General features: G+C 52.6%; 1 protein-coding gene across 1 annotated transcript in view; it reads right to left on the bottom strand.

The window, feature by feature from the left end:
* Shb (SH2 domain containing adaptor protein B) overlaps positions 1 to 24208 on the bottom strand; it is a 118545-nt gene that overhangs the window by 8336 nt on the left and 86001 nt on the right. Inside the window, exons 4-5 of the mRNA XM_052718766.1 lie at positions 17975 to 18146; positions 15522 to 15641 (exon numbers count right to left, since the gene is read on the bottom strand). Of these exons, the coding sequence (XP_052574726.1) occupies positions 15522 to 15641; positions 17975 to 18146 (292 nt within the window). The remainder of the gene's footprint in view (positions 1 to 15521; positions 15642 to 17974; positions 18147 to 24208) is intronic.

Raw genomic sequence — 24208 nt, 5'->3', positions numbered from 1 at the left:
CAAAAACACTAATGACAGTCAATATTGGAGAGGATGTGGAGCAAAGGGAACACTCTTCCACTGTTGGTGGGAATGCAAACTTGTATAACCACTGTGGAAATCAGTATGGCGGTTTCTCAGAAAATTAGGAATCGAACTACCTCAAGACCCAGCCATACCACTCTTGGGCATATACCCAAGGAATGCTCAATCATACCACAAAGATACATGCTCAACTATGTTCATAGCAGCACTATTTGTAATAGCCAGAACCTGGAAACAACCTAGATGCCCGTCAACTGAAGAATGGATTAAGAAAATGTGGTACATATACACAATGGAGTACCACTCAGCAGAGAAAAACAAAGCATGAAATTTGCAGGCAAATGGATGGAACTAGAAAAAATCATCCTGAGTGAGGTAACCCAAACCCAGAAGGACAAACATGGTATGAACTCACTCATAAGTGGATACTAGATATAAAGCAAAGAACAATCAGACTGCAACCCACAGAACCATGGAGGCTATATATATATATATATCATGGGGGACCCTAGGACGACTGTGGTATAATAAGTTTTGGTTTTACTCAATTACTGAACAAGCCTCAATGAAACATTTCACTAGTAAGATAAGAATACATACTGTATCAAGCTGATAATAGAAAAATAAATAAATAAATTTTAAAAAAGAAAAGAAAAATTTGAACTATTAAAAAAAAAAAGAAAAGAAAAACAAATGCCAACGTGAGAGAGAAGCAATCTTCTAGGTCACAGGGCACGGACCCTGGAGCTCCCCAGGCTGTGTGAGCAGAACAGGTGTCCTTTGCTATGGACTGTGCTGTCCAAATACACAAGTTAGGGCCCCAAGACCCTTCCAACAGAGAGGTCCTAGGAGTCCCAAGAGCTGGCGGGACAGAATAGGCTGACAGGACTATAGGGTGACACCTGCAGCCCACCACCTCCAAAGAGCCTTCACAGTGACAAGCGGTGAATAATGTCTACATGTAATCCCTGCTGAGCCAAACAATGTGATTTATAGCCAAATAATTACACTTTCAGTAAAGGCACTAGCAGGGACCAGCCTTCCTGAAGCACCCAGCCTTCCTCAAGCTCTCAGCCAGAGCCCAGAGTACAAGCCTTCTGTAAATCATGATGCATCAATGCAGAGAGAGGTGAAGGCTTCTCTCAGACACAGAGAGGAGGCAGAGCAAGACGAGATCATTAAGGACAATTTTCTTAGGGAAAAATCCACACGAAGTGTCAGGCTAGCAGCTGTGAACGACAGGACTTGGGCAGGAGTGAGCCTCGCGTGTGCTGAGCTATGCAAACAGCGCGGTAGGTTTGGCAGGTGTCCCTCCTGGGTCAGTGTTCCCATCCGTCCTGATTCATGTGTGAACACACAAAACCTGCAGGAGGGCTGGCAGTGGCAGCCAGCACCAGTCCAAGCACCAACTGAAGTCACAGATCTTGGTTCAGTCTCTGATCCCACTGATGCCATAGGACAGCCCCACCTCTGGGCTTCAGGGACCCTCTGCAAGAGGTGGAGGACATCCTTCCACTCATGTTCTCAAGCCAGTGAGAGACGCGCTGCCCGGCGGGGTAGGGAGGAATGGGGACCCTCTGGCCTTGGAGACAGACCCAGCCTAAAGCAGGAGTCATGAACGTGAAGACAAATGGACAGGTCTCTCTCAGACCACATTCTCCTTAGGAGATGGAGGCTCTCAACTGGGCCCATCACCCCAGCTGCCCTGAGAGGGATTTGGCAATGTCTGGGCAGTCCAGGGCTTAGCGTCTAGTAGGGAGCCAAGGATGATTCTAAGTGGACAGTAACACACAAAACAGAACCCAGCCTAGAATGTCAATAGTGTCAAGTGCAAAGCCACACTCCTCCTTAGTCACCAGTACAGGAATCACACCTCGCTGTCCTCCCAGACACTTTCAGGATAAACAAATGTGACCGCTTGGCTAAGGCAAGGCCATCTGGCTCCTTGGTAAAGGCTCAAGACATAACACAGGACCTGCCAAACGGCTCGGTTCCCAGGGCTTCTAGACTACTTCCAAGACTGAGCCTGGCACCTATCCCTCCTATTCCCGTAACCAAATTCAGAGACCGTATCTCACAGGAGGGAGGACACTCCTGGGCTTGAGAGCTACTACACTTGGGAGAGAAGGATGGATACAACCCAGGGCCCTAGGCCAGACCGCCCTGGGTCTGAGGCTCATGCTACCCCCCTGAGCCACGCCCCTTTATGATCACTCTTTGATCTGAGCAAAAGGGTTCTCACTACCTGTTTAAGGGCTGTCCTGAGGTTTTGAGGTTTGAGCTGGCAGATGAAGAGCAGGCAGGGTCTCTTCTGGTGCAAATGCAGGGCCCAAGGCCGGGCCCCCAATATGGGCCTCACTTCCCCTGCTGGGCAGAAACTACCACACAACTGCCACCCATCTGGTCTGTCTGCTGGCTCGTCTATCTGGGCCCAGAACCAGCATGTCCCCTCCAAGCCTGTCTGGTCTGCTGTTCATGGCCAAACTGGCAACCTCAAACTCACGATGGCCAAGCTGCCCTCTGGCTGCAGGCCCCTACTTAGTAGGGGGGCCTGGGTAATGGACCCAGCTTTGTCACTGAGTATCAGTGGGCAGAGCAGGTGACACTGGCCTGAGATTCACTTCCCCACATCCAGCGATATTTCATGGCACTCTAAAGCACACCGTTTCCACCCAGCTGGTAGCTCAGGCCTGTAACCCCACTGTCTGGTAGGCCTAGACAGGAGACCTGCAAGTTCAAGGACAGCCTGGGTTAAAGAGTGAGTTTAAGGTCACCCTAGATACCTTCAAGAGCCTGTGTGAAAATATAAACAGGAAGGTGTAGTTCAGTTGTAGAGCACCTGCCTCGCATGCATGAGGCCTGAGGTTCAGCCTCCCATACTGCAAAAACAACCGAACCCACATTGCTATGTGAGGGGTCCCCCCATGAGGACAGGAGGAGGAGAAAAGCAGGGTGTGGTGGATACTCCTAGAACCCCAACATTTGGGGAGCAGAGGCAGGAGGATCTGGAGTTTGAGGCTAGCCTGGGCTAGCCAGTAAGTTTAAGGCCAACCCAGGTGACCTGAAATCCTGTTTCAAAAAGCCAAAGAGGATAAGTCTATTAATGAACACAGTCTATCAGTAAACATGACCTCTAGTGTGAGAGCCCACAGAGGCTTTCTAGTGAGAACTTTCTCAGGGTCTGGGCTTGCTTTACCCAACAGGACTGTGTAACAAGATGATCTGGCCATGGGCGTGTTTACCAGGTGTTCGGAAGGGTCTACACTTGGCTGTATGGTGTGCTTTAATCTTGCAAGGGGGGAATTCTTTTCCCTCTTCTCTTGGCATATTATAAAAAGCCCTTTTCAATAAAGGACGAGGCTATTGGGTATTGATCCAGGCCTTTCCTAAGCTATCCTGGGTTTCTGTCTTTCTTCTTGTTGGCTAGGTCTCTCTTTCTATCTGATATTTCATCATCCCTCTCTCTTCCTCCTAAAAACCCTCCAAAAGGTGGGAGCTGGAACCCACTATATTCAGAGCTTCTCCGAAAGAAGACATCACTGAGAGGCCCAGCAAGGGGCAGGACTGAATCCCTCTACTCCTTCTGTGATCTGTCCAAGCCACAGAGCCCTATGAGGTCAAGTGAGGAACAGGAGGGCGGGAGAGGAAGCAGCCACCTTCCTACACGGTCTGTGGCCTCTGAGGTTAGGCTGGGCTCAACAGCCCTCTAACCTCAGGCTGGTTTTCTCCTCTCTGCAAGTTCAAAGGCGCATGGTGGACTGCCAACTGCCCAGACACATAACAGTGATTCCCAGTGGGAAAAATCCCAGCTGTCTTCAGGAAACCAGGCAGTAGTCTCTCTGAGCTCAGGGTTCAGAGTTCAGGGTGCTGACTTGCTTCCTCCTCCGAGGCCTCAGTTTCCCCATTTATATACAATGAAGACAGGGGACTAGATGACCATGGAGGTCCCAAACACTCAAACCCTGAAGGCCAATGTCCGATTAAACACATGCTGAGAAAAGGCTATTTAGACAAAGAACAAATCCTTCTATCCTCAGGGGTCCCCAGAGGATATTATCATTAATGGGGGATGTCTGCTGACCTCCTGAGGGCACCTCTCTCCTCTCAGTCTGAAAGAACAGGACTCTACTGACTCCCCATGGCCATTAGGTACAGAAAGTTCTCTCCTCTCTTCCAAACCAAAGGACACATGTTCAAGACAGCTAACAAGCAAAAGCCACAGCTCAGGCCACACTCAGAAGATTGACAAACAATTCCAAAAGGTCACAATCACTTCTCAGTTGTCTGGGCTTTTGGAGGGCAAACTCACTCATGCTGGATGTTCATTCTGGCAGCTTACCGACATCCTCTTTCCACACAGTAGAGAATTTTCTCAAAATTAAATCTCTGGCTCTTTGCTCCCTAATGAAATTGATTTCTGCCTTGATACACAACAAAGCCTCCATTTTATTATTTGGCCAGGGTTTGGCCACATTAATTATGTTTTTTTTTTCCCAGCATGGCTGCAAGTAATTAGTTACAGTTGCTCACCATCAGAACTGACTGTTAAAGTGTGAACCCCACAGTGTCAACCCTGGATGGTGTTTTGGATTTGGAACCATTCTGGACAGAAATGATTACCTCCACAGCCTGAATACTAGGACTCAGAAGGGGTATGCTGCTCTGCGGAGGTGTAACACGCAGTCTAGGTGCTCAGGTCTCATGGTCCAGGTGTCCAAGTCTCTGTCAGAACTCATGCACTGTCCCAAGCTTGTCATTGTCCCTGGCACCATTCCATCTGCCTCAGAGGACACTGTTCACAGCCCGTTTAAGTCGGTTCCTAACACCAGTGACCAGGTACCCTACGAGGCTTCGGGGTGCAGGGCAGATGCCTCACACTTCACTTCACGGAAGGCTGTGTCTAGCACATTGCTTGCTCTGTGGCAAGGCAAGATGTGGTGGAGAATTGTGTAAAGGATGCAGGACTATGATTACCGGTGGCTAGCATAGCTAGGTGAGTAACCCCTGACTTCCCCAAGACACTCATCTTGAGATGCAAAGTGGGACGCTTTTGGGGAGTGGCCACCACTGGGCAGGACTGCCCAGTGGTCTAAACTTACAAGATACATTCCTGATCACGATCTCTCTGGTGGCTTCATGGTCACCCTGGGGAAGACGATCAGAGCCTCTAGCCACAGAGATACCCAGATAGACACAGGGTCATCTTAGTACATGACTTAGGTGTCAGCAGCCTCCACTATAAGAAGGCACCTTAGAAAACAGGGTCCCCGAGTTGACACAGCCCAGATTAAATCTGGAAACGAAATTTGGGTGACATTTTACAAGAGCCAGTCCATCCACGATGGGTCAGGAGACACGGCTGGGGCCCTCTCCCATCCCCAATTTAAGCATCTTTGTCATGCTTCTACAAGAGACAGCGTCCCCAGGGTCCGCCTTTCAAATGTTATGGTTCGAGTCTGGACTGAGGTCCCCCACGGGCTCATGCGGTGAACACTTGCTCCCTAGCTGGGGTGCTGTTCTTAGGGGGTGGGCCTGAGCTGGGGAGGGAGGTCACTGGCAGTGAACCTTGAAGCTTACACCTGCCTTGGTCTGTCTACCTGGCTCTGTTTCCTAACCTATAATGATGTGAGCAGCCTCCACCACACTCTCCCAGCACACAGTGAACCACTCAGCCATCCCTGCCGTCATGGGCTGAAGCCGATGCAAAATAAGCCGTCCCTGTCTGCAGTGTCCTTTCAGACACTGTGGTCACAGCAACAGGACGGCTGATGCAAGCTTTATATATACTCTAAGGCCCGGTCCAAACGTCACCACCTCCAAGAAGCCTCCTAACGCCCCACCACACCTCTTCTACTGTGTGTGCACCTGAGTGGCAGGGTGAACCCCACACCGGAGGCCATCAGCCACATGGGGATTTTCAAAAGGAAAACTTTCAGGAGGGGTGGGAAGAAGATATTCTATTGAAAGCACTTCTAATAAGCCGGCCTTGCCAAAGCCAGCCGTCCCTGCTATTCCTCTTGGGTGAAGTAATAATCTTAAAAAGAAAGAAACAAAGGAAAAAAGCACATGCATGATTAAAAGTGGCAAATGCTCTTTTGGGGGACGAGGACTGCTGACTGGGGGACCTGTCTGGACACGAGCAGGTGCCAGGATGTGCATGCATGGGGGAGGGGGTCCTCACTCATACCACACCCCTCCACAAAGCCAAACGGTGCTTTTACAGCTTTAGCATTTGAGCTGTGGGAGCCAAGATGAAGGCCGTAAAACCCGACGTCTGATCTTATAAATCTGCCTCAAATACCAAGACCGTCTATGAGGAAATGGGGAGGAGGAAAGACAATGCTCACAGGCTCGGCAGGGTCATAACCTTGCAGAGTCAGAGATGGGACATGGAGATTCAGCCAGCACCTTGTCATAGTCCTGACCCAGGTAAAACAAAGCCCCTTTGGCTCTAACTACCAGGTGATCTAGGGAACAGTTAAATCCTGTATATGATCTGCGATTTTACCGAATGGAACGGTGGCTTTGAGATCCACCAAATGCTTAGCTGAGGTTGATGGGGTTTGCGATGGAAGCTTTGAATTGTTTACCAAGCTCTAAGAAAAACAAAGCCCTCCACCACACACCCCTCTCTGAGGTCAGCACCAAGACTGCAGTAACCCACTGCACCTGTGCGGCCTCTCAAAGGTCATAGGTGAGTACAACGCCATCAAGTCCCATGTCCTTATGCAAGGCCTCAGAGGCACAAAGGTGGGAAGCCACTTGTAGGGGACACCTGATCTTCTGGCTCCAAGGCACTTCTTTCTCATACATCCATGCTCTGCAGCTGCCCTCACGGCCTCTCTTCCTACAGCATCCCATGGGATCTCCCTGTAGGCCCCAAGCAAACATTTCCTGGATGGCTCTGGCAAAAAATTTATTAAATACATTATATTAACAAGCTGGTGTAAGGGTGATTGGAAAGAAATGTTCTGGTTTGCAGAGATCAGCCAGCACCTCCAAAGGGAAGTGTCCAGGCCACGGAGGCTTCCTGGTGACGGATGGGCAGTTGGAATGCCTCCCCTGGTGGCTGACTTACACAAGCAGATGGAGGTAGGCTGATAGGAGATAATTAAAAACCTGCTGGAAATGTAATCGGGATGGTTCACACGCTGCAGAGACCTGGGAGGAACAAAGGACAGCACTGTGTGTCTGGTGGAGGGGAGGACAACCTCCCGGCACAAAGGGCATGGACTGGCAGCGGGAGGCAGCCATCAGCATCGCACACACTACCTCCAGGTCTGCACACCTGGAGGGAAACAGGGAGCCGAGTCTGGGGGGACAGTTCCCGGCTCTTTTCAAAGCCAATTGTTCTGATCCCCTAGCTGCTCAGAAACTGGACACAGTCCTCAACTGTGCTACTCCTCTCCCTTCCTGCTCTGTCGCCACCCACCAACTGTCCCTGTCCTTCACGGAGCTGGTGCAGCTGCCTCCCAAGTGGCCAGCTCTTCACTCCCAACCTAGCATGGGCAGAAGGGCTTCTGAAAAAACCTATGGAGGTACCCCAGCCCATGAGCGGGCATCAGCTTCTGCCTGCTACTAGATCCCCAAGTCTCCATGCAGCGCCTCCACATCTAGTCGGAGCAAATAGCTACAGGGGGTCCGGAAGGAAAGGAGCCTGGGGTCAGGAGACTCTGCCTTGCCTTCCCCAGCTCCACGGCCTGTAGCAGGTTCCTAGCTTCTCTGAACCTAGGTTTCCTCCTCCGGAACGTGGGGTGAACTTTCCCACTGGTGGCTTGAAGACTGGACTCAGAGAAGAAAGCAGAAACTCCGTGGGGTAAGAAGCAGACAGAGGAGCCCCATTTTCAGGGGCTTACATCCCAGGGCCTTTATGTCTGCAGGCTTTGACACATCACGACTGACTAGAGGGTCCGTGACATGGGTCCTGCTAGGAACATCTGGTACAGTCCTGGTGGTAAGGAAGGGGTACTTTCTGCTCAAAGGGACCCCGCAAGGCAGAAAGAATGTCAGCTGTACTAAAATCTGAGTTTCACTCACAGCTGTGGCATCCCATGACTGCTATCTGCAATAACAAAAGCACAGTTCCGGCCCTTCTCGCCGCTGTCACAGAGGGAGAGCTACACTTAAGTGCCCCCCCCCTGCTGGGTGTCCCCACTGTCCCACCTCACAGTGGTATTTTAGTAATCCAAAGCTGTTCACGGCTGGACATGTCTTACCTGCTATGCCGGGGCACTCAAACTGGGCTCCGCCTGAATCCTTTCCCAAAGGAAGAGCCAGGACTGCTACGGGATGCCCATATACCTGGGGTAATGCAGGATTTGAACTCATGTGTTTTGAACTTGCCTGGACTTTTCTATACTGGCTACCTCACTACCCCCAGACTGCTGACACACAGGCTCTAGGTCCTGGCAAGTGTCTGCTGGCTGGCAGGCACATCTCATTCCTTCTGAGCCACAACTGCCCAAGCATCCTTTTATTCTGTCGGCCATCTGCACACTTCAAACTCACCATTCTCCCAACCCCTGCCAAAGAGTGCGGAGGGCCCCTTTCCCTAAAGCTGCAGTTCTTAATTATCGCACTTCCTTTAACCTTCCAGGAGGAGAAAACACAAAGCACACTAATTGAGCAGAACATTCGTCTTTTCCTCCAGCAGCCCTGAAAGCAAAGGGATCCGTCTCGGATTGAGAGCCCCATTCTCAACCCCAGCCCAAGCCCACCTGTCTCAAATGCTGACTGAGGTTCAGGGTGGGGGTGGGGAACGGCTTCCTGTCTCGGAGCCGTGGTTTCATTTGTCCCTAGACCACAAGATTTCTGCGATGCCATCTTCAGGACCCCTGCCCTGAGGTGCTGCATGGGACAGGGGAGCCAGATGGGACTCTGGTGAGGAGAAACCTGTCATTCACTAAGTGTCAGGACATGGAGGGAGAGCTGGAGGGCAGGAAAAGGAAAGGCAACCTCCTGAGACAGCCATCGCCTACAGCCACCAAGGAATACAGGTCAGTCAAGTAGTGTCTCCAAGTTGTCACCCTCCAGAGGAGGGCAGCCCGAGCTGTCCCTTGTTCTGAGACCCGTCCTGTCATGGGAATGGAGGGTTTGCTCCAGCTGCAGCCACACAAACTCTCTCTTTTAGAGACCGATCTATTTTTATGCGTATGGGTGCTCTGCCTGCATGTCCACCCGAGCACCATGTGCGTGTCTGGTCCCACAGAGGTCAGAAGAGGGCATCAGATCCGCTGGAACTGGGGTTACAGAGGACTGTCAGCTGCCACATGGGCACTGGACTCTCAGCCCCCTCTCCAGCCCCAACACAGTCTGTCGCCACTGTAAAGGAGTGTGGCGGCTAGAGGCAGAGTCCCTGGCCTTACAACCTGTGGCTCTCCCGAGTTTACAAGACAGCCGAACAAGCAAAAACAGGGCTCCTGCTCAGGGGATATTGTGTGAGCCATGCCTCCTCACGGTCTCTTCATTCAAATGCCCAGATGAGAGAACACTGAGGCTCAGACATTCTGCGATGCAGGGACTTGGGGAGCTGGTCAAGAGCCCTGAGCCAGGCTGATCCAGAGCTGGAGCATCTGTCCTGCACAGGGGGCACAGGGGAGGGCCACCTCTATGCTGGGGAGGGCGCAACTTCCTCCCCCCCAGGCTCCTGCCTGCTGTAACCCCTTTCGACCCTCTGCATTCACCAAGGACAGAGCTCCTCTCCCTCCCTAGGCGGGGCCATCACCACTACCTCCTGCATCCCTCTCCTCCAGTTTACATACAACTTAGCAGCTCAGAAGACCACAGGACACACAGACAAGCCCAAGGCCCTGTGGCCAGAGCTGGGTAATGTGGGGTCCCCAGACAAGTAGTAACTGTGCTTAAGCTGGACACTGCCTACATCTCACTGTCTTTGAAGGTTTGCCCTTACAGGGGCTCACCATGTTCTCATGAGACCTGCTGGGGATCAGGGAGATGGCTGGCTGGACTGAAGTCACTCAGCTGAAGGGAGTTCAAACAGCTGACGAGGAACCCTGGAGGGCTGGCCAAGCACGGCTCCTCTTCAGAGCAGTGGGGCTTTTGGAGCCTCGAATGGTTCTTTTTTTTGGTTATGTTTTAGGGCCTTGGGGATTGACCACACTAGGCACACTCTACAGCATGGGAGCCCTAGCCCTGGACTTTGATGCTGACTCCACAGAAGGTAGTGAAGTCTACGCTCCCCTCCGTTGGATGCAGGGCTCAGCCTCTCCTCATCCCTCCCTCCCTGCGAACATTTATTATTTCTTGCTCCTGGCTGTCAGCAGCAACAAACGAAGATTAATCACTCGCCTGCCTGGCTGGACCCGGACCTGCCTACTGTTTGAAAACTCTCCTTCACCATACCAATCAATGAAGGGAGAGAGGAAAGAAGAACACCCCTACCTGAAATGCCTCCCCTAAGCTCTTCCAGACCCATGACACCTACTGACCCTCCCCTACAAACCAGGGGGCATTTGCTGCTTGATACTGGGTGTCCAGCAGCCGACACGGCCTGCTGCCCCAGGCAGATGCAAAGGGATGTCCCTAAGCAAACGGAGATCTTTCTTCATAAACTGCCCACCCCACACCACAGGGTGGAGGTGGTCCCTCCTCTGTCCTCAGACTCAAGGAAAGTCTCTGGGGACTCACTGCAGAGCCACAAAGCTGGAATCAAGTGTTCTGACGGAACCTCAGGCCCTCATCTTATCACCATTTGCTAGCAGTGTGGGGACTGAACCCAGACCCTCAGGTCTGCTACAGGGCTGGGGGCATCCACCTGCCTAGCATCAGATGGCTGGGGAAAGACTGAACCAGAACTCCACCCAAAGTGCCTCTGACTGAGCAGCCAGGGTTTCCCCTCTCCACCTGGGCTTCTACCCTAGGATGCTCTCAACCTGCCTCCTTCCAACCCTTTCACAGTAGGTCCCGCCAGTGCCCTGACTGCAGACTCAGGTCACATAGGTGTGGCACAGGGAACACAGGGGGGCCAAAGCTGTGGCCTTTCTCTTTGGTAACATTCATATCTCTAGTTTACTGATGATCCTAGAACAAGGCTCTAGAGCATCACTGTTCCCTGGATACACCCTGCAGGGACACCTTGACTCCGTGAGATAAAGCCCCATCCTTTACCCAGGTGGCAGGCTGTACCACTCCTGGGCATAGATCAACGTGGGATCTGTTGTTCTGAGAGCGCTCTGTGCCTGTTCTGTCTCTACTGCCCACCACTTAAGATCTCTTGTCCTTCAAATCTCTCTCTGGCCCCTTCCTCATGTGTGGCCCAGGGCACTTTTTGACCTGTCAGCTCCCAACATTCTTAGTGTATTTCCTAGGTGTGTTCTCTTCCTTGCCAGGCTGTGAAGCCCTACGGGGCTGGACCAGGAAGTAATGGTGCCGAATGGGACCAAGCACGCAGGGTGAGGAATGCATCGGATGCTCAGGCTGGAGTAGGAGATGTGACAGAAACAGGTCAGTCCCTGTAAGCTGGCAATTGATCTCTGGGGACTTGAAAGCCAACAGTCTCTTTTGTGAGGGCCCTAAGGGGGCCTCTTGCCCCAATGCAGTGGGAAAGAGCTGGGGCTTCAGAAGTGATTTTGGGTACCCATCCCAGGCCCACAAGAATAGGCCCTAAAGCCCCGCCCCCAAAGCAAGACTCACAATGTCCCTAGACTAAAACTTTGCTGTCTTTGAAGTCCTGTTTCCCCTATCTTGTCCAGATTCTTTTACAAAATCTCGCAAAACTAGAAGTCAAGGAGCTTCACAGTTCAAAGTGCCTGCAGAACCCTGTTAACGAGACTGCTCCTCACTCTCCCCAGGCTCAGTGCCTTTCCAGGGAGAGCAGAGGGCATCAGCTTTTGACAGTTTCTTACCAACTGCTGAAGGTCCAGCCCTTTGCTTGCCTGGCTGGAGAGACCGTACCCAGCACACCCAGGACCAGCGGTAGGCACGAGGCTGGCTAATACACGCTGTCACGCTGAAGTGGCCACAGAGACATCTGCAGCGGGAGACTGGAGAGTGATAAAAGCCATCTGGAGATCTCTGAACTAGCTTCAAAGATGGGTGTTGACCATGGTAGGGGGAGTGACAGACACATCTGAGATGTGATGGAGGACGGGGTATAGACATTGACCACAGGCACAGGGAGCTGGAGAGGGGCAGTGTCATCAGATCCAGGGGTGTCACTGGGCTCCACAGAAGCAAGTCATTGTCTTCACTGTCGGAGTAGTCAAATACACGCCCAAGGGCAGTCCACTGTGACCCTACTGGGGCTGTTTCCTCCCTTAGATAAACCCTCAAGTCACTTCCACAGCTGACACCCTAAGGCCTTCTGATCAAACAGAAAGGGGTGTGTGTGTGTGTGTGTGTGTGTGTGTGTGTGTGTGTGTGTGTGTGCATGCCACAGCTCCAACCTCAGCCTTGCTAGAGACCTTAGCAGATCATTCAGACCTCTGACCTCAGACAAAGATCTGCCCTAGCCCCTGCATGAGGTCATCCTAGCACAATATGCAGGCCACAGACATCTATCTGCTGATGGATGAGGGGACAGAACTCTGGGCAGGACCTGCTGGCCAGTGGCCCCGTCACTGAGAATCTGACAAACTCCTCTAGGAGGCTCCTCAACACCACACACCTTTACCTTCTCTCTCTTCTGATGCCCTTGTTGCCTGAGGAACACTCCATCTCTTAAGGGTCATATGCAGCTTTTGCCCTGCAGCTCCTGGCCCTTGGTGGTGGTGACCACTCCCCACAGGCCACCTCTGGGCACCCAAAGCCCTTTGTGCTGCCCACATGCAGCAAGGCAGTCAGAGTGAGCAGGGTTGTGAGTTTGCAGCTGGGCCTGGCTGTCTGCCTTGGCTCTCTCTCTCCAGACCCCAGTGCCAGGTTCAGAGGGTTCCAACAACTCTTTCAAGGGAAGGACTGAACAGGTAGAGGGCCCTGTTCTAGGGGACTAGGCTCTCCCAAGTACCTTCTTCTCCACAGACCTTTCTCACAGAAAGACCCAAGACCCACATGAAAATGGCCAGAGGCTGAGAAGACGCATAGCTGGAATTCCAATGTCAGCTTGCAGCCCGTGTCTGTGGTGTGGGGCTGCCACTCTGCACCTGGCTGGAGCAGCAGGCCCAAGGATGTGAGAAACCATATACTGCACACAGGCTGGCAGAGGTGGTGCTTTTCCAAAGCAGCCGGTACCCACAGCACCAGGGCTGTTCTGCCCGTGGACAAGGGTCCCAGAACACAGCTGTTCTGGAAGCACCTCTCCCCAGTTCGCCTTTCCTCAAGGAAAGACTGCCTAGCTGGGCACAGCCCTCTGACCCTCAGCGTGGTATTCTACCGGATCTAGACAGAGCCAACCCTCCAGCTCCAGCTCCTTGTGCTAGAAGAGTAGTCGATCCACAGCAGTCCTGGTGGTTAGACCAGACAGGACAGGTCCAACAAAAGAGACCTCAGGCTGGGGAAGTGCAGCTGATTTAGCCAGAGAATGCACATCAAGCAAAAAGTAGGGCTGAATCCAGACAAGGACACACGGGGAGCCAGACCCAGTGGTGTCTACAGTGACTGTCAAAGTCTGACTTCTGCTGGTCACATGCTGATGATGTGACATGGAAGGGAAGGGACTTGTCAAGCAGCGAGAGGCAGGACAGGACACCTTCTACAATCTTGGACCACAAAGTCTCATGACGTAATCCCAGCTGGCCTACAACCTGCTAGACCAGGCTGGCCTCGAACTCACAGAGATCCACCTGCTTCTGCGTCACATGTGCTAGGATTACAGGTGTGTGTCACCACAGTCCAACCACAGGTTTCTTAACTGGACTACAAGCCATCTTTAAGGCAGGAAGCAGGGACAGGCTGGGAACTGCTCTAGGTCACATGGGTGATGCTGATTGGACTAGATGCTTGTTGCTTAGGAACAGGTCATCATCCCAGTGCACAGATGAGGACTGGGAGGCTCAGAATCGTGATGGCCGCATTCAAGGAGGGAGGTGGGCTCCCACTGGCTCCCACAGCACCCAGACCGCCTGAATGACAAGCCTAACACCATAAAAGCAGAACCAAGGTACAACTCCATAACCCCGAGTGGGCCCCAATCCAAAAAATAACACAGGGTAAGGATAAAGGAGCCAAGCCTTTGGCCTCTAGAACCAACTGTGACTTGGTTTCTATGCATATCGGGTGACAGGGAGACATTGTTCAAGGGGGTGGAAACATGGATGATGCTAGATTCACTGGGTAACTTCTTTAGCAACTGCCTGCAGACTCCTTAAACACTTAAAACCGTCACAAGTTCTCAGTAGACTGTTTTCCATAGGCAGAGCTATACTGAATCCCACAGGGTCATAGCACTCAACTACACTGTTTGGTTTAGGGGTAGGCATATCTCCATGCACCAAATGTGAAGGCTGATACTTTGTCTGCCCTGGCCCTGGCACACAGGGCTTTTGTTCCTCCTCTGGAGCACCCAAGCAGGTCTTTTGCAGAGGCCTCTCCATAGTGCCCAGACAATGGAGATAAAAAGGAGCAACAGGTCAGCAGCCCCAGTGCCCTTGATAGCAGCAGGCTGTCTGGGACTCTGGGGAGAAGGCCGGCCACATGACAGGCATGGGTCCACCCTGCCAGCATGGGTCCACCCTGCCAGCATGGGCACAAGCTTTCCTGAGAGAAGTGCCACCAAGTCCACTCTCTATCGTGAGCCTCTGGCCATGACCTAGGGCAGAGGAGACAAGGTACCCAGTATGTCTGGACGCAGGACCTGGTTCACACCCCATTTTGTCACCAATTCTGAGCCCTTAGAGAATTTCTCTTCCTCTGAGCCTCAATTTTCCTATCTATAAAATGGATTTAAGATCTTCTCTTGGGTCCTGCCTGGCAGTATCATTGAACAATGGAACATTCATTTGGAAGCAAAAGAAAATTCAATAACCTCTTTTCTAACCCTGTTCATTTCTAGAGCTCATGGGTCAGAAAGACCTGGCCATCTGCAAAGCAGCCACAGGCGATAACCCCAGTGGGGTTCGCCTGGCTCACAGCATTCCCTCCCATTTGTGCAGCATATGAAAAGCAGATCTGCCCAGAAGACAACCTGGACAACCGGAAAGGGTTCTCACAGCAGCTGTCCAGCACCATGGAGGGTCTGAGAGATGCTCATCAGTCACCTGCTCTCTGGGAGCCTCAGTTTCTCAGTCTGCAGAGAGGCAACATATGTCTCATCAAAGAACTAGTATGGAGATAAAGATAGGCGAGTACAGGTCTGAGCTCACCGCACACGGGAGCCATTCCTAGTTAGTGGCCGTCCTTCCGAGGAGAAGCCTCTCCTCCCTGGGAAGCAGCAGCGGCATCCATCACAGCTTCTCTGGGTCCCCAGAATGGAACTAAATTCAACCCAAGGCTGGAATAGATGTGTGGACAAGTGTCTCGGGGAAACTGAGTGTACCCTTTCTTTACTAGACCCATGCAGGCCCACTCCTCGGTGCCGGGGCAGGCGGAGGGTGCACAGTACTCACTTCAGGGAGAGGGAGTAGTCGTGCTTGCTGGTCTGGCTGTTGCGGACAAGGTAGCTACACTCCTTACAGAGTCGCAGCAGGTTCTCGGCATCACTTCTGCTGATGGCTCCATGATACCATCTGGGGAGAGGACGAGAGGGGAGTCAGAACTGGGTGGGGACGGGGTCCCCAGAGTGACCTCCCAGGAGGCTCAGTGCCCTCAGAGGGCAGCTGCTGGCTCCAGCCTCCCGTGAGGAAGTTCAACAGCTGCTCTGCCAGTGTCTGCCACATGTCAGATTCTGAGGAGAAGAGTGAACAAAGCCCTGGGTCCCTTCCCATGGAGGGCTCACATTCCACACAGGCAGTCCAACGCCAGATACTCTGTGGTCGGCAAGTTTTCCTGTGGTGACAGGTGCTGAGGAGATTGAAAGTGAGGCTGGGTCACATGACTGGGCTATTTTAGGCAGGGTGACCAGGGTGGCGAGAGGGACGGATCAGTGCAGACCTCAGGAGGTGAGAAAGGATGCCAGGAAGGACGGCTGCTAGAAAGAGCCTGCTATGGCAGTCTAGTGAGGGCACAAGACTAGTCTGGAAAGGGGGGTGGAAAGAGCCATCGACTGGAGCCGCCAGAGAGAGAGAACAGGGTAGGAGTGATGAGAACAGGAGCAGGCAGTGTGGTCCAGGGGGTCCTGAGGTGAGCCAGGGCATTTCTTTCAATGAAACACTCCTAGAACATGTCGACAGGAAGCCTTATGTGGGCAAAGTAGAGGGCAGCTCACTAACCCCAAAGAGACTGGCTGGATCCTGCAGAATGGTTCTGGCACTAGCTGGGCCAATGAGAATCCTACGTGAGCCAGAGAAGGAGGGGTACATGTGGTGCAGGGGGCGTATGGACCCACATGGCCACAGGATGAGATGAAAACCATGTTTCTGTGACTGGGAGGGCTGGAGACAAAATCTCAATGGGACAGCAAAGGCCTTCACTGACAGGGAGGAGGGACTCCCCAAACTCCTCTGTGTCTATGCTGGGTCCATGAAAGGAACACTGCGGCAGCAGAGAGATGACTATGTAGCAGGATGCCAGGGGGTGGGGGAGACAGACAGACAGACAGACAGACAGACAGAGACAGAACACAGAGCCACAGATTGGGGATGTTTAGGCTGCCATAATGAGAAAGTTTCCAGGGATGCCAGGGCCCAAGGCAGTCATGAGGAGAAACAGGCAAACAAAAACAAAGTTGGCTTCACAAATAAGCAGGCACAGACCTGGAGAGACCAGGCTCAGGAGAGGTGGCCTGAGTGACACACCTCCAGCAAGCTGACAAAGGCCTTTTATCAGAACCACAATTTCCAGCCAGTTGAAACTGAGCGGTCCTCAGGGAAGGCAGGAAAGGATCCCGAGGGGATTGCTGCCCGCTGTCTGCCCTCCCTGAGCACAGGGACTGGAAGAAAGACAGAAGGGCCTCCCAGGGGCCTCGTTAAGGGTAGTCCCTGGTGGCAAAGAGGATAAGCTGTCAGGTCCTGTCCCGGCTACTTTATGTTGAAAGACAGGAGGGGCCAGGAGTAGAGGATCAAAAAGAGGGGCAAAGGGCACTGGACCAGTAGCCAGAGGCCAGCAGGCAGCCTGCCAGGAGGAGGCTGTAGACCACAGGCTGTCTTGGGCGGTCCGGCCTACTGTTGTTGGGCCTGAGCAAGAGATCACATGGGAACACTCTGGAGCCTGTGGAGATGGCCAGCCAGGTCAGACTCAAGGGGTCAGGGAGACTCAACCACTGCCATTCATCCCATCCAGTAGCAACTGGTTTCTTCAGTATTTCCTCACTATACCCTGGATCTCACGGAGCTGACTTGGAGAGGGAGGGTAACGAAGGCATACAGAAGTCAGTCTGCACAGCCCAAGTGTTCCACAGGAATGCAAGGGCCGTGAAGAGGTGTGACTGCTGTGGTGGGAGGTAGCTTTCTTTGGCATGAATGGACCTGGCAGAGCAGGAAGGTGTCATCAAGGTCAAGAGGAAGGTCAGTGAAAGGGCCAGTTCTGGCACGGTGCTCGGAAGAGGAGCAGGACAGCATGGGTGGACCTCAAACTGGAACAAGAAGCGAGAAATCTCTGGAGAAAGGGATTGGGGAACCAAAGCAGGAGTGCAAAGGCCCGAGCTGATGAACAGTGAGCAGATGTAGCAGAAAAGCGACCTAACAGCTAAAGAAGAAATCTAGTTTACACTGAGGGGTGGGTTTAGTTCACACTTAGCAACTAGGATGAAAAATGAAGGAAAGAGAGAGCTCAAGATTTTGCAATCCCTCCTGCCAGCCACTGAGCGTCAGGGTGGCAACACAGTGTGACGAGACCAGGCCTGGCCAGGAGTCAGCTCTGACCTCTCCAGAGCCTCTGTCACAAGGGCCAGTGATCAACTGTGTTCTTACAACAAAGACGTGGAGGAGGGCACAGCATCTAGAGGAAGCATCAGTGAACTTACATTTGTTTCTCCAGTGGGATAGTGGGATCCACTCTCTCTCCCAGGATCCCACAGAACTCGGGGCTCCCGTGTTTGATGGGCTTGAAACCTCCTCCAGGAGCACGGAGCTGGCGCCGTCGGTCCCGAGAAGGTGACGGGGAAGACTGCCGCTTCTCACTGCCGTTGAACTGGGCTGTGAGAATGGAGAGGAGAGATGGAAGTACCGTCACCTGGGGCCCAGGCAGCACACAGTGGGGCGATAGTCTGCTTGGCACTTGACACTTTCCAAGAGCAAGAAAGGCTCAAAACTGCTGGGTTTTGCTTTGCTTAAATGTATCCCCACTAGCTCCTATGCTGGGTGAATCAATGTTGGATAGCAGGACCTTAAGGGAACTATTTGAATTGTGGGCACCTCAGGAATGAATGCTGATTTCTTTTTTTATTTTTTGGAGCTGAGGATCGAACCCAGGGCCCTGAGCTTGCTAGGCAAGCACTCTACCACTGAGCTAAATCCCCAACCCCAAATGCTGAGTTCTTAAACTGGATCAGCTACCACGAGCAAGAGGAATGCCCCAGAACACCCTGTTTTTCCTTCCACAACCGCCAGTCACCCTTCCTCTTCCTGCAGCAGGTCCTGGAGTTGCCAACACCCAGAACCTAATCTCAAATAGCCTACTTTTCTTTATAAATTACCTAGACTCAAGCATTCAGTTACAGCATAACACGGGGTAAGACAGTTTCCCAAGACAGGACATATAGAAGCCGAAAGTCGGGCTACGTATTTCAGGGGCTGGTGTGTCTCCCTGAATTTTTTTAGCAAGGTTCACAGCACTCCTACAGGGCTTCTGTCCTCTAAGTGGTTGGGGCAGAGGTGGGCAAAGCTCCTCATAGGGGGCAAACTCTGCCTTCAGGTGACTCCTCCCCTCCTACCCAGGACCACTCTGGTCACATCTGACCCCTTCTTCTTTGGCAAACCCTATGGAGCTCCATGTGGGGTCGCACTGCTTCCTGAGTGTATTCCTCTTCATTTCGATACTGTGCATGGACAGACAAAAAGGAAGGAAGGCCCAGCAAGGAGAATACTGCATGGAAAGGCAGGTCCCCCATGCAGACCACGTACCAAGGCTAGAGAGGAACCCAAGCTCTTTAAAGAGAAAAAAGACGTGTGTGCCTGTGTGTGTGCGTGCGCGCGTGCGGTATTATAGAAGACAGAAGCAAGCTGGAGTTATAAGCAGCTGTAAGCCACCCAGTATGGGGCTAGAACTCAACTTCAGTCCTCCAGAAGGGCAGCCAAGTGTTCTCAACCACTGAGCATCTCTCCAGCCCTGGAACTCAAGCTCTTAGGCACAGCAATAAGGCCTTCTGACATGTGGCTGCCGCTCAGGTTCAGGTTTCACCAACTCCATCACCCTTCAGAAGCTACTTCTCTCCGGAAACCTCAGAACTCCCTCAGCCATGGTACCCAAATCACCTGTCTCCCTGCCCGGCTCCTGAGAGCCACTGAGGACGGGCTACAGCATAGGTACCACTTGTCCCCCACCTCATACAGTACCTGCAAGGTAACAGAACAGGTGCTCAGTGCATGACTAAATGAAAGATTTAATGAGCTGATGTTTTGCTTTATCGGGAAAAAGTATCAGTTTTCCTACCAGATAAATTGGATAAAATCTAAGAATGTCCTAGTCAACGCTGTAATTCCCCACTGAATTAATTTATACATCCTTTGGCATGCTTAATACTGCAGCCATATATTTTAGTAGGAACAGGTGGTGATGAATGACAAGCTTAATTAGGCAAATCATTTCACCTAAAACACAAATACACAAACTCCAAGTGCAGTGATTTGACAGCCAAGGGGGAGGGGGCCCAGAACAAAAGCCCCAAATACAACTGCCTCCATCCCGTCTAATTAAGTTTCTCTTTAATCTGCAATTGTAAATGGCAATTCTTTTAATTTAGTGATTTTTCTGCGAGAGATAAAGATGCAATTCCTCAAAAGAATATCTGCATTTAGAGGAAAATATGCTGCCCCCGTGAGTTGTTCAATGACAGAACTTAATGAGTCCCACCGATAGGCAATTAAAGCGCGAGCTGGAATCCTGCGGGAGGGAGGGAGGGCCGGCCGCTCAGGGTTGTGTAGAACGAGGCACTGAACATCTGACTTCAGTTCCCAGGATGGAGACGAGCTCTGGTGGTGGGAGGAAGGTGACCCGGGCCAGTGTCTTCAGGGTCAGCCAGTCAGCACCTTAGCTTGGCCCCGGATGTCTACCCGAGAGGTGTGGCCGGGGAACGGGGCTCACTGCTGCCGAGCCCCCACGTATTTCACCAGGCTTTCTGGACTGTCTCAAGGCTGGTGGGGTCCCTTCTCTCTGGATTAGAAACCTGGTACGCATGTGTACTCAAGTCTGGTCCCTTCTACTGGCAGAAGATGTGTGCATGGTACCCCCCTAACACTCCTGCCGTGGTGCAGGCATGGAAGTATAAACAAGTCCTGCAGGGTCCTGGAGCACAGCAACAGGGCCAGGTAATTAAGCCCAGGACTCTGTCCACAGGGCCAGACTTACCCCAAGAACAGCCAGGGTCTAGGTGGGCGGAAGCTGTGGTCTCCCTCATTGGCCAGCTGCTCCACCTCGTGGCATCTCCAGGCTTCCCAGGACTGGCATGAATGCTGCCCACAACTTCCTAGGAGAGCTGGCCTCTCCCCACGGTTCTAGACCTTGGTAGTGTGCCTGTGCTCCAGGGCCGTCTACTCACTCTTGCCAGCTCTCTAGAGTTCTATGGAGCAGCACCTGGGAAGGTTTTCCTTCCGCCCTCTCCAGTCTCTTGTCGGCTCAATTTACTCTACAGCCCAGCCTAGAGGGCCTTAAAAAGCATGAGCGGTTGCGGCTTGGTGGGAGTCCTTGACTGGCGTACACGAGGCCATGGGTTCCACCCCCAACACTGTAACAAAATGAAGGGGGGAGGAGACGATGGTGCTCACATAAAACCTGTATGTTCCCTCGGTGTCATCGCCTTCCTGTCCACTGTTCAGAGCAGATGGCAGCCCCCACAGCAGGGCCCTTCACTGGCACCCCAGCGGCCTGGGTTCAAAGGCACAAACTTCTCACCCTACCTAGTCCTCGAGGTCCTTGGTAAGATGGAGGCTGCCTGACCTCCTCCTCCACCTCGTGCTCTAGGCACGGGCTGGCTGGTCCCTAACATCACCTGCCACCTGCCTTTGGGCCTTTGCTTTGTCTCAGTCCAGCCTTGGAATGTCTTTCTTCATTACGCTGCAAAAATCCTAGCTATTCCATGAAGTGCAGCCTGAAGGTTTTACCTCCGGGAGGAGCTTTACCCTAGGCCCCCGGGTAGGATTCCTTGAGTCGCCTTAACCCTGAAGTGCTCTGTCTACACAGTGATCCCAGCATCTGCCTATTACAGGAAAGAACGGAGCCATCTCCACAGAACCACGCAGCTGGCTCCAGGGAATGGCCCACAGACTAAAGTCTCAGACTAGGAGGAACAGCAGCGGCTCTGCATCCCAACCTGAGAGTCAGGGACACCTGCCTTTCATCCTCCGGCGCCATTACTCATCATGACACTGGGAGTATTTTTAAACTTCTCTGGGCTCAGTTGCCTCATCTGTTAACCAGGGCTGCTAACAAGCTACTAAGGAAGGAAGGGCTGTGGAAATGTTCAGGCAGGTCCTCCATCGGTGGCAGATCCCTCTCCGGGGTCACACTCACAAGGGGTGTGTGTTCATATATTCACAAAGATAAAGTAACTTGTATCAGAACTGACTTCTTCAGAAACCTCAAGGAGTTCCAAGAGGACAGGCCATCTTACTCTGTAGTCTTTACCGAAAACTCCCCAGTTCCCAGAACAGGGTCTGCTGTATAGGGGATGATCGACAGTCACTGAGTGAGTCAGTCTCAGCCTAGCTCTGCAGAGCTGTCAGACCTCCATTCACCCCTTCAGGCTGGACTTTCTCTGCTAGCTCTGTACTAACAGGTTCTGGGGACCTCAGGCTCGGAGGCAGTGCCATTAACCATCAAACCACCTTGCCAGTCTCAACCAAGTTAGCTTAGGACCCTCTTGCAAACAGTTTCCTTCTTCTATTTAGTATTTCTACAGAAGATAGGAACACATTTTCCTCTAACCACAGAGAGTCTGTGAGATTGGCACTACTGTGCCCATGTTTTTACAAACAAGGCCTGTGTGGCCTGCAGAACCTGGCCCAGCTAATGAGGCAGGCTGCCATGCCAGGCTACTGGCTGGGCCTCAGCCCTTGAGCTCTCTGCTGGGCAGCCTTGGGGCTTCCTCCAACCTAGTGTTACCCGGTGGCGGTGTTGGCACTGCCCTGCTAGCCAGCCTATAGCCTCTGGCTCTCTGTTCTCCAGCACAGGGCTGAGTCACTATAGCAGAGACAGCGAAGCCGAAGAGGAAGGAGACAGTGTGCAGGAGTCCAGCTGCCACAGGCCCCTCGGCCTCTCAGGAGGCGCAGGAGGAGCTGGGGCTGTTCTGGGCCTGTGCTTGTAACTGATGTCTACTACTCTGAAGGAGACAGAGGGGAGTCAAGGTGCCCAGCGCCTCTTCCATGCAGTGCTCTGAATACAATCCTGAATGGCACCGAGAGCCAGGTGGCCGTCGGACAGGTGAGGAGGGGAGACTGCACACTGGCTTCGCAGGAGGGGTGGGCTACCTACCCCAGGGCTATGAACATTTGCACAATGCACTGAATCAACACGTGTGCACAACTAAAACTTCGCTTCTGTGATAGCAGGCCTCTGCAGCCAGTGTTCCAAACCTGCACACTACATTATGTCACCGACTCCTATCAACACACAGCCAGATACCTGAGAATTCCCACTTTACAGATAATAAGGTGGAGAGCCAGAGGAAAGGCCCCTTCTACCCTCCCATGCAGAGTGAGCCTGGTCACCCTCGAGCCCTCCCTCTAGGAGGGCTATAGAAGGAGGGTAGCCTCACAAAGGTTTGCATTTCCAGGATCAGGAAGAGTTCACCTTGAGGACACCATACAGGCCCTGGGGCACTCACTACTGCCACCCTCACTGGTTGTGTGAAGACAGATGTCAAGAGTCAGGGCTGGTGACTCTGAAAGGTTCAGAGGTTCCAGAACACCTTCACACAGCTGTGCCGGGCCTGGGAAGGTAGACAGAGGATGGCAAAAGGGACTCACCTCTGTCCTCTGATTTGTGACTGTTCCCCCCAAAGTAAACATGGACCCCAGAGCTGAGAGCTGGCTGAAGACCTATGGATCGGACCCACGAAGCACGAGGCCTCCTCAGCTGAGAACCGCCTTCTTTTCCACCACAATTCATTCCACAGATGAGAAACATGGGGTTAGAAATGGGACCAGCTCCTCCAGTTAACTAGCCCTGACCGTGGACTTGAAACAAGGTCTCCTCCATCTTAGTCTTAGCAAGTTCAGCACAATCTCCTTATGGTACAAAGACAGGTTCCAAGAGTCCACAGTAGTAACGTCAGGGATAACAATATCCACCACCTGCCGAGCACTCAACAGCCCCAACCTTAGTGCCTCGCGTCACCCTCCTCCTACAGATGAGGAAACAGACAACCTGTCACTGAGAGCAAATGGTAGTTTTTTGTTTTTTTTTTTGGTTTTTCGAGACAGGGTTTCTCTGTGTAGCTTTGCGCCTTTCCTGGAACTCACTTGGTAGCCCAGGCTGGCCTCCAACTCACAGAGATCCGCCTGGCTCTGCCTCCCGAGTGCTGGGATTAAAGGCGGGCGCCACCACCGCCCGGCAACAAATGGTAGCTTTAAATGCACACCGTGGCCCCAGCACCCATTCCTTCCTGAGCTCAGGGCTGGGTTCACCTGTCACCTGTTACTAGGAATCGCTCAAGGCTAAGGACCTGTGTGATTCGTAACCTTTTCACCTGCAGACAGACACCACGACTCCTAGAGCCTGGGGAAAATGATTATTCCTCCTTCTGCAAGCACAGGCTGGGCACTCGCGGAAGTCAGTCCACAAGCCCAAGCTCCAGCCCACTGTGCATGTTTACGCCACCGCCCACTGTAGACAATGAGGCAGTGAGAGTGAGCCAAGATAAGCCCGCGGTCATGAGCACAGCTCTCACAAGGCTGCCAGCAGAGGCTTCCTCCCCAGACAGGAAGGACACACTTTCAGTTTCTCAGAAGGAATTCAGTCACAGGCAGGCAGGGAGGAGCTCGGGTTAGCAGCCACACACAAGTGTCCTCCTCTCAAGACTGGCCTCACGTGGCTAAGACAC

The sequence above is a fragment of the Peromyscus californicus genome, unplaced genomic scaffold (assembly GCF_007827085.1).
Source record: "Peromyscus californicus insignis strain IS unplaced genomic scaffold, ASM782708v3 Scaffold_5__1_contigs__length_169319896, whole genome shotgun sequence".
In the NCBI taxonomy this organism is placed as follows: domain Eukaryota; kingdom Metazoa; phylum Chordata; class Mammalia; order Rodentia; family Cricetidae; genus Peromyscus; species Peromyscus californicus.
Note: the sequence above shows the minus strand (reverse complement) of the source record. Positions and strands in the feature narration are given on the sequence as shown.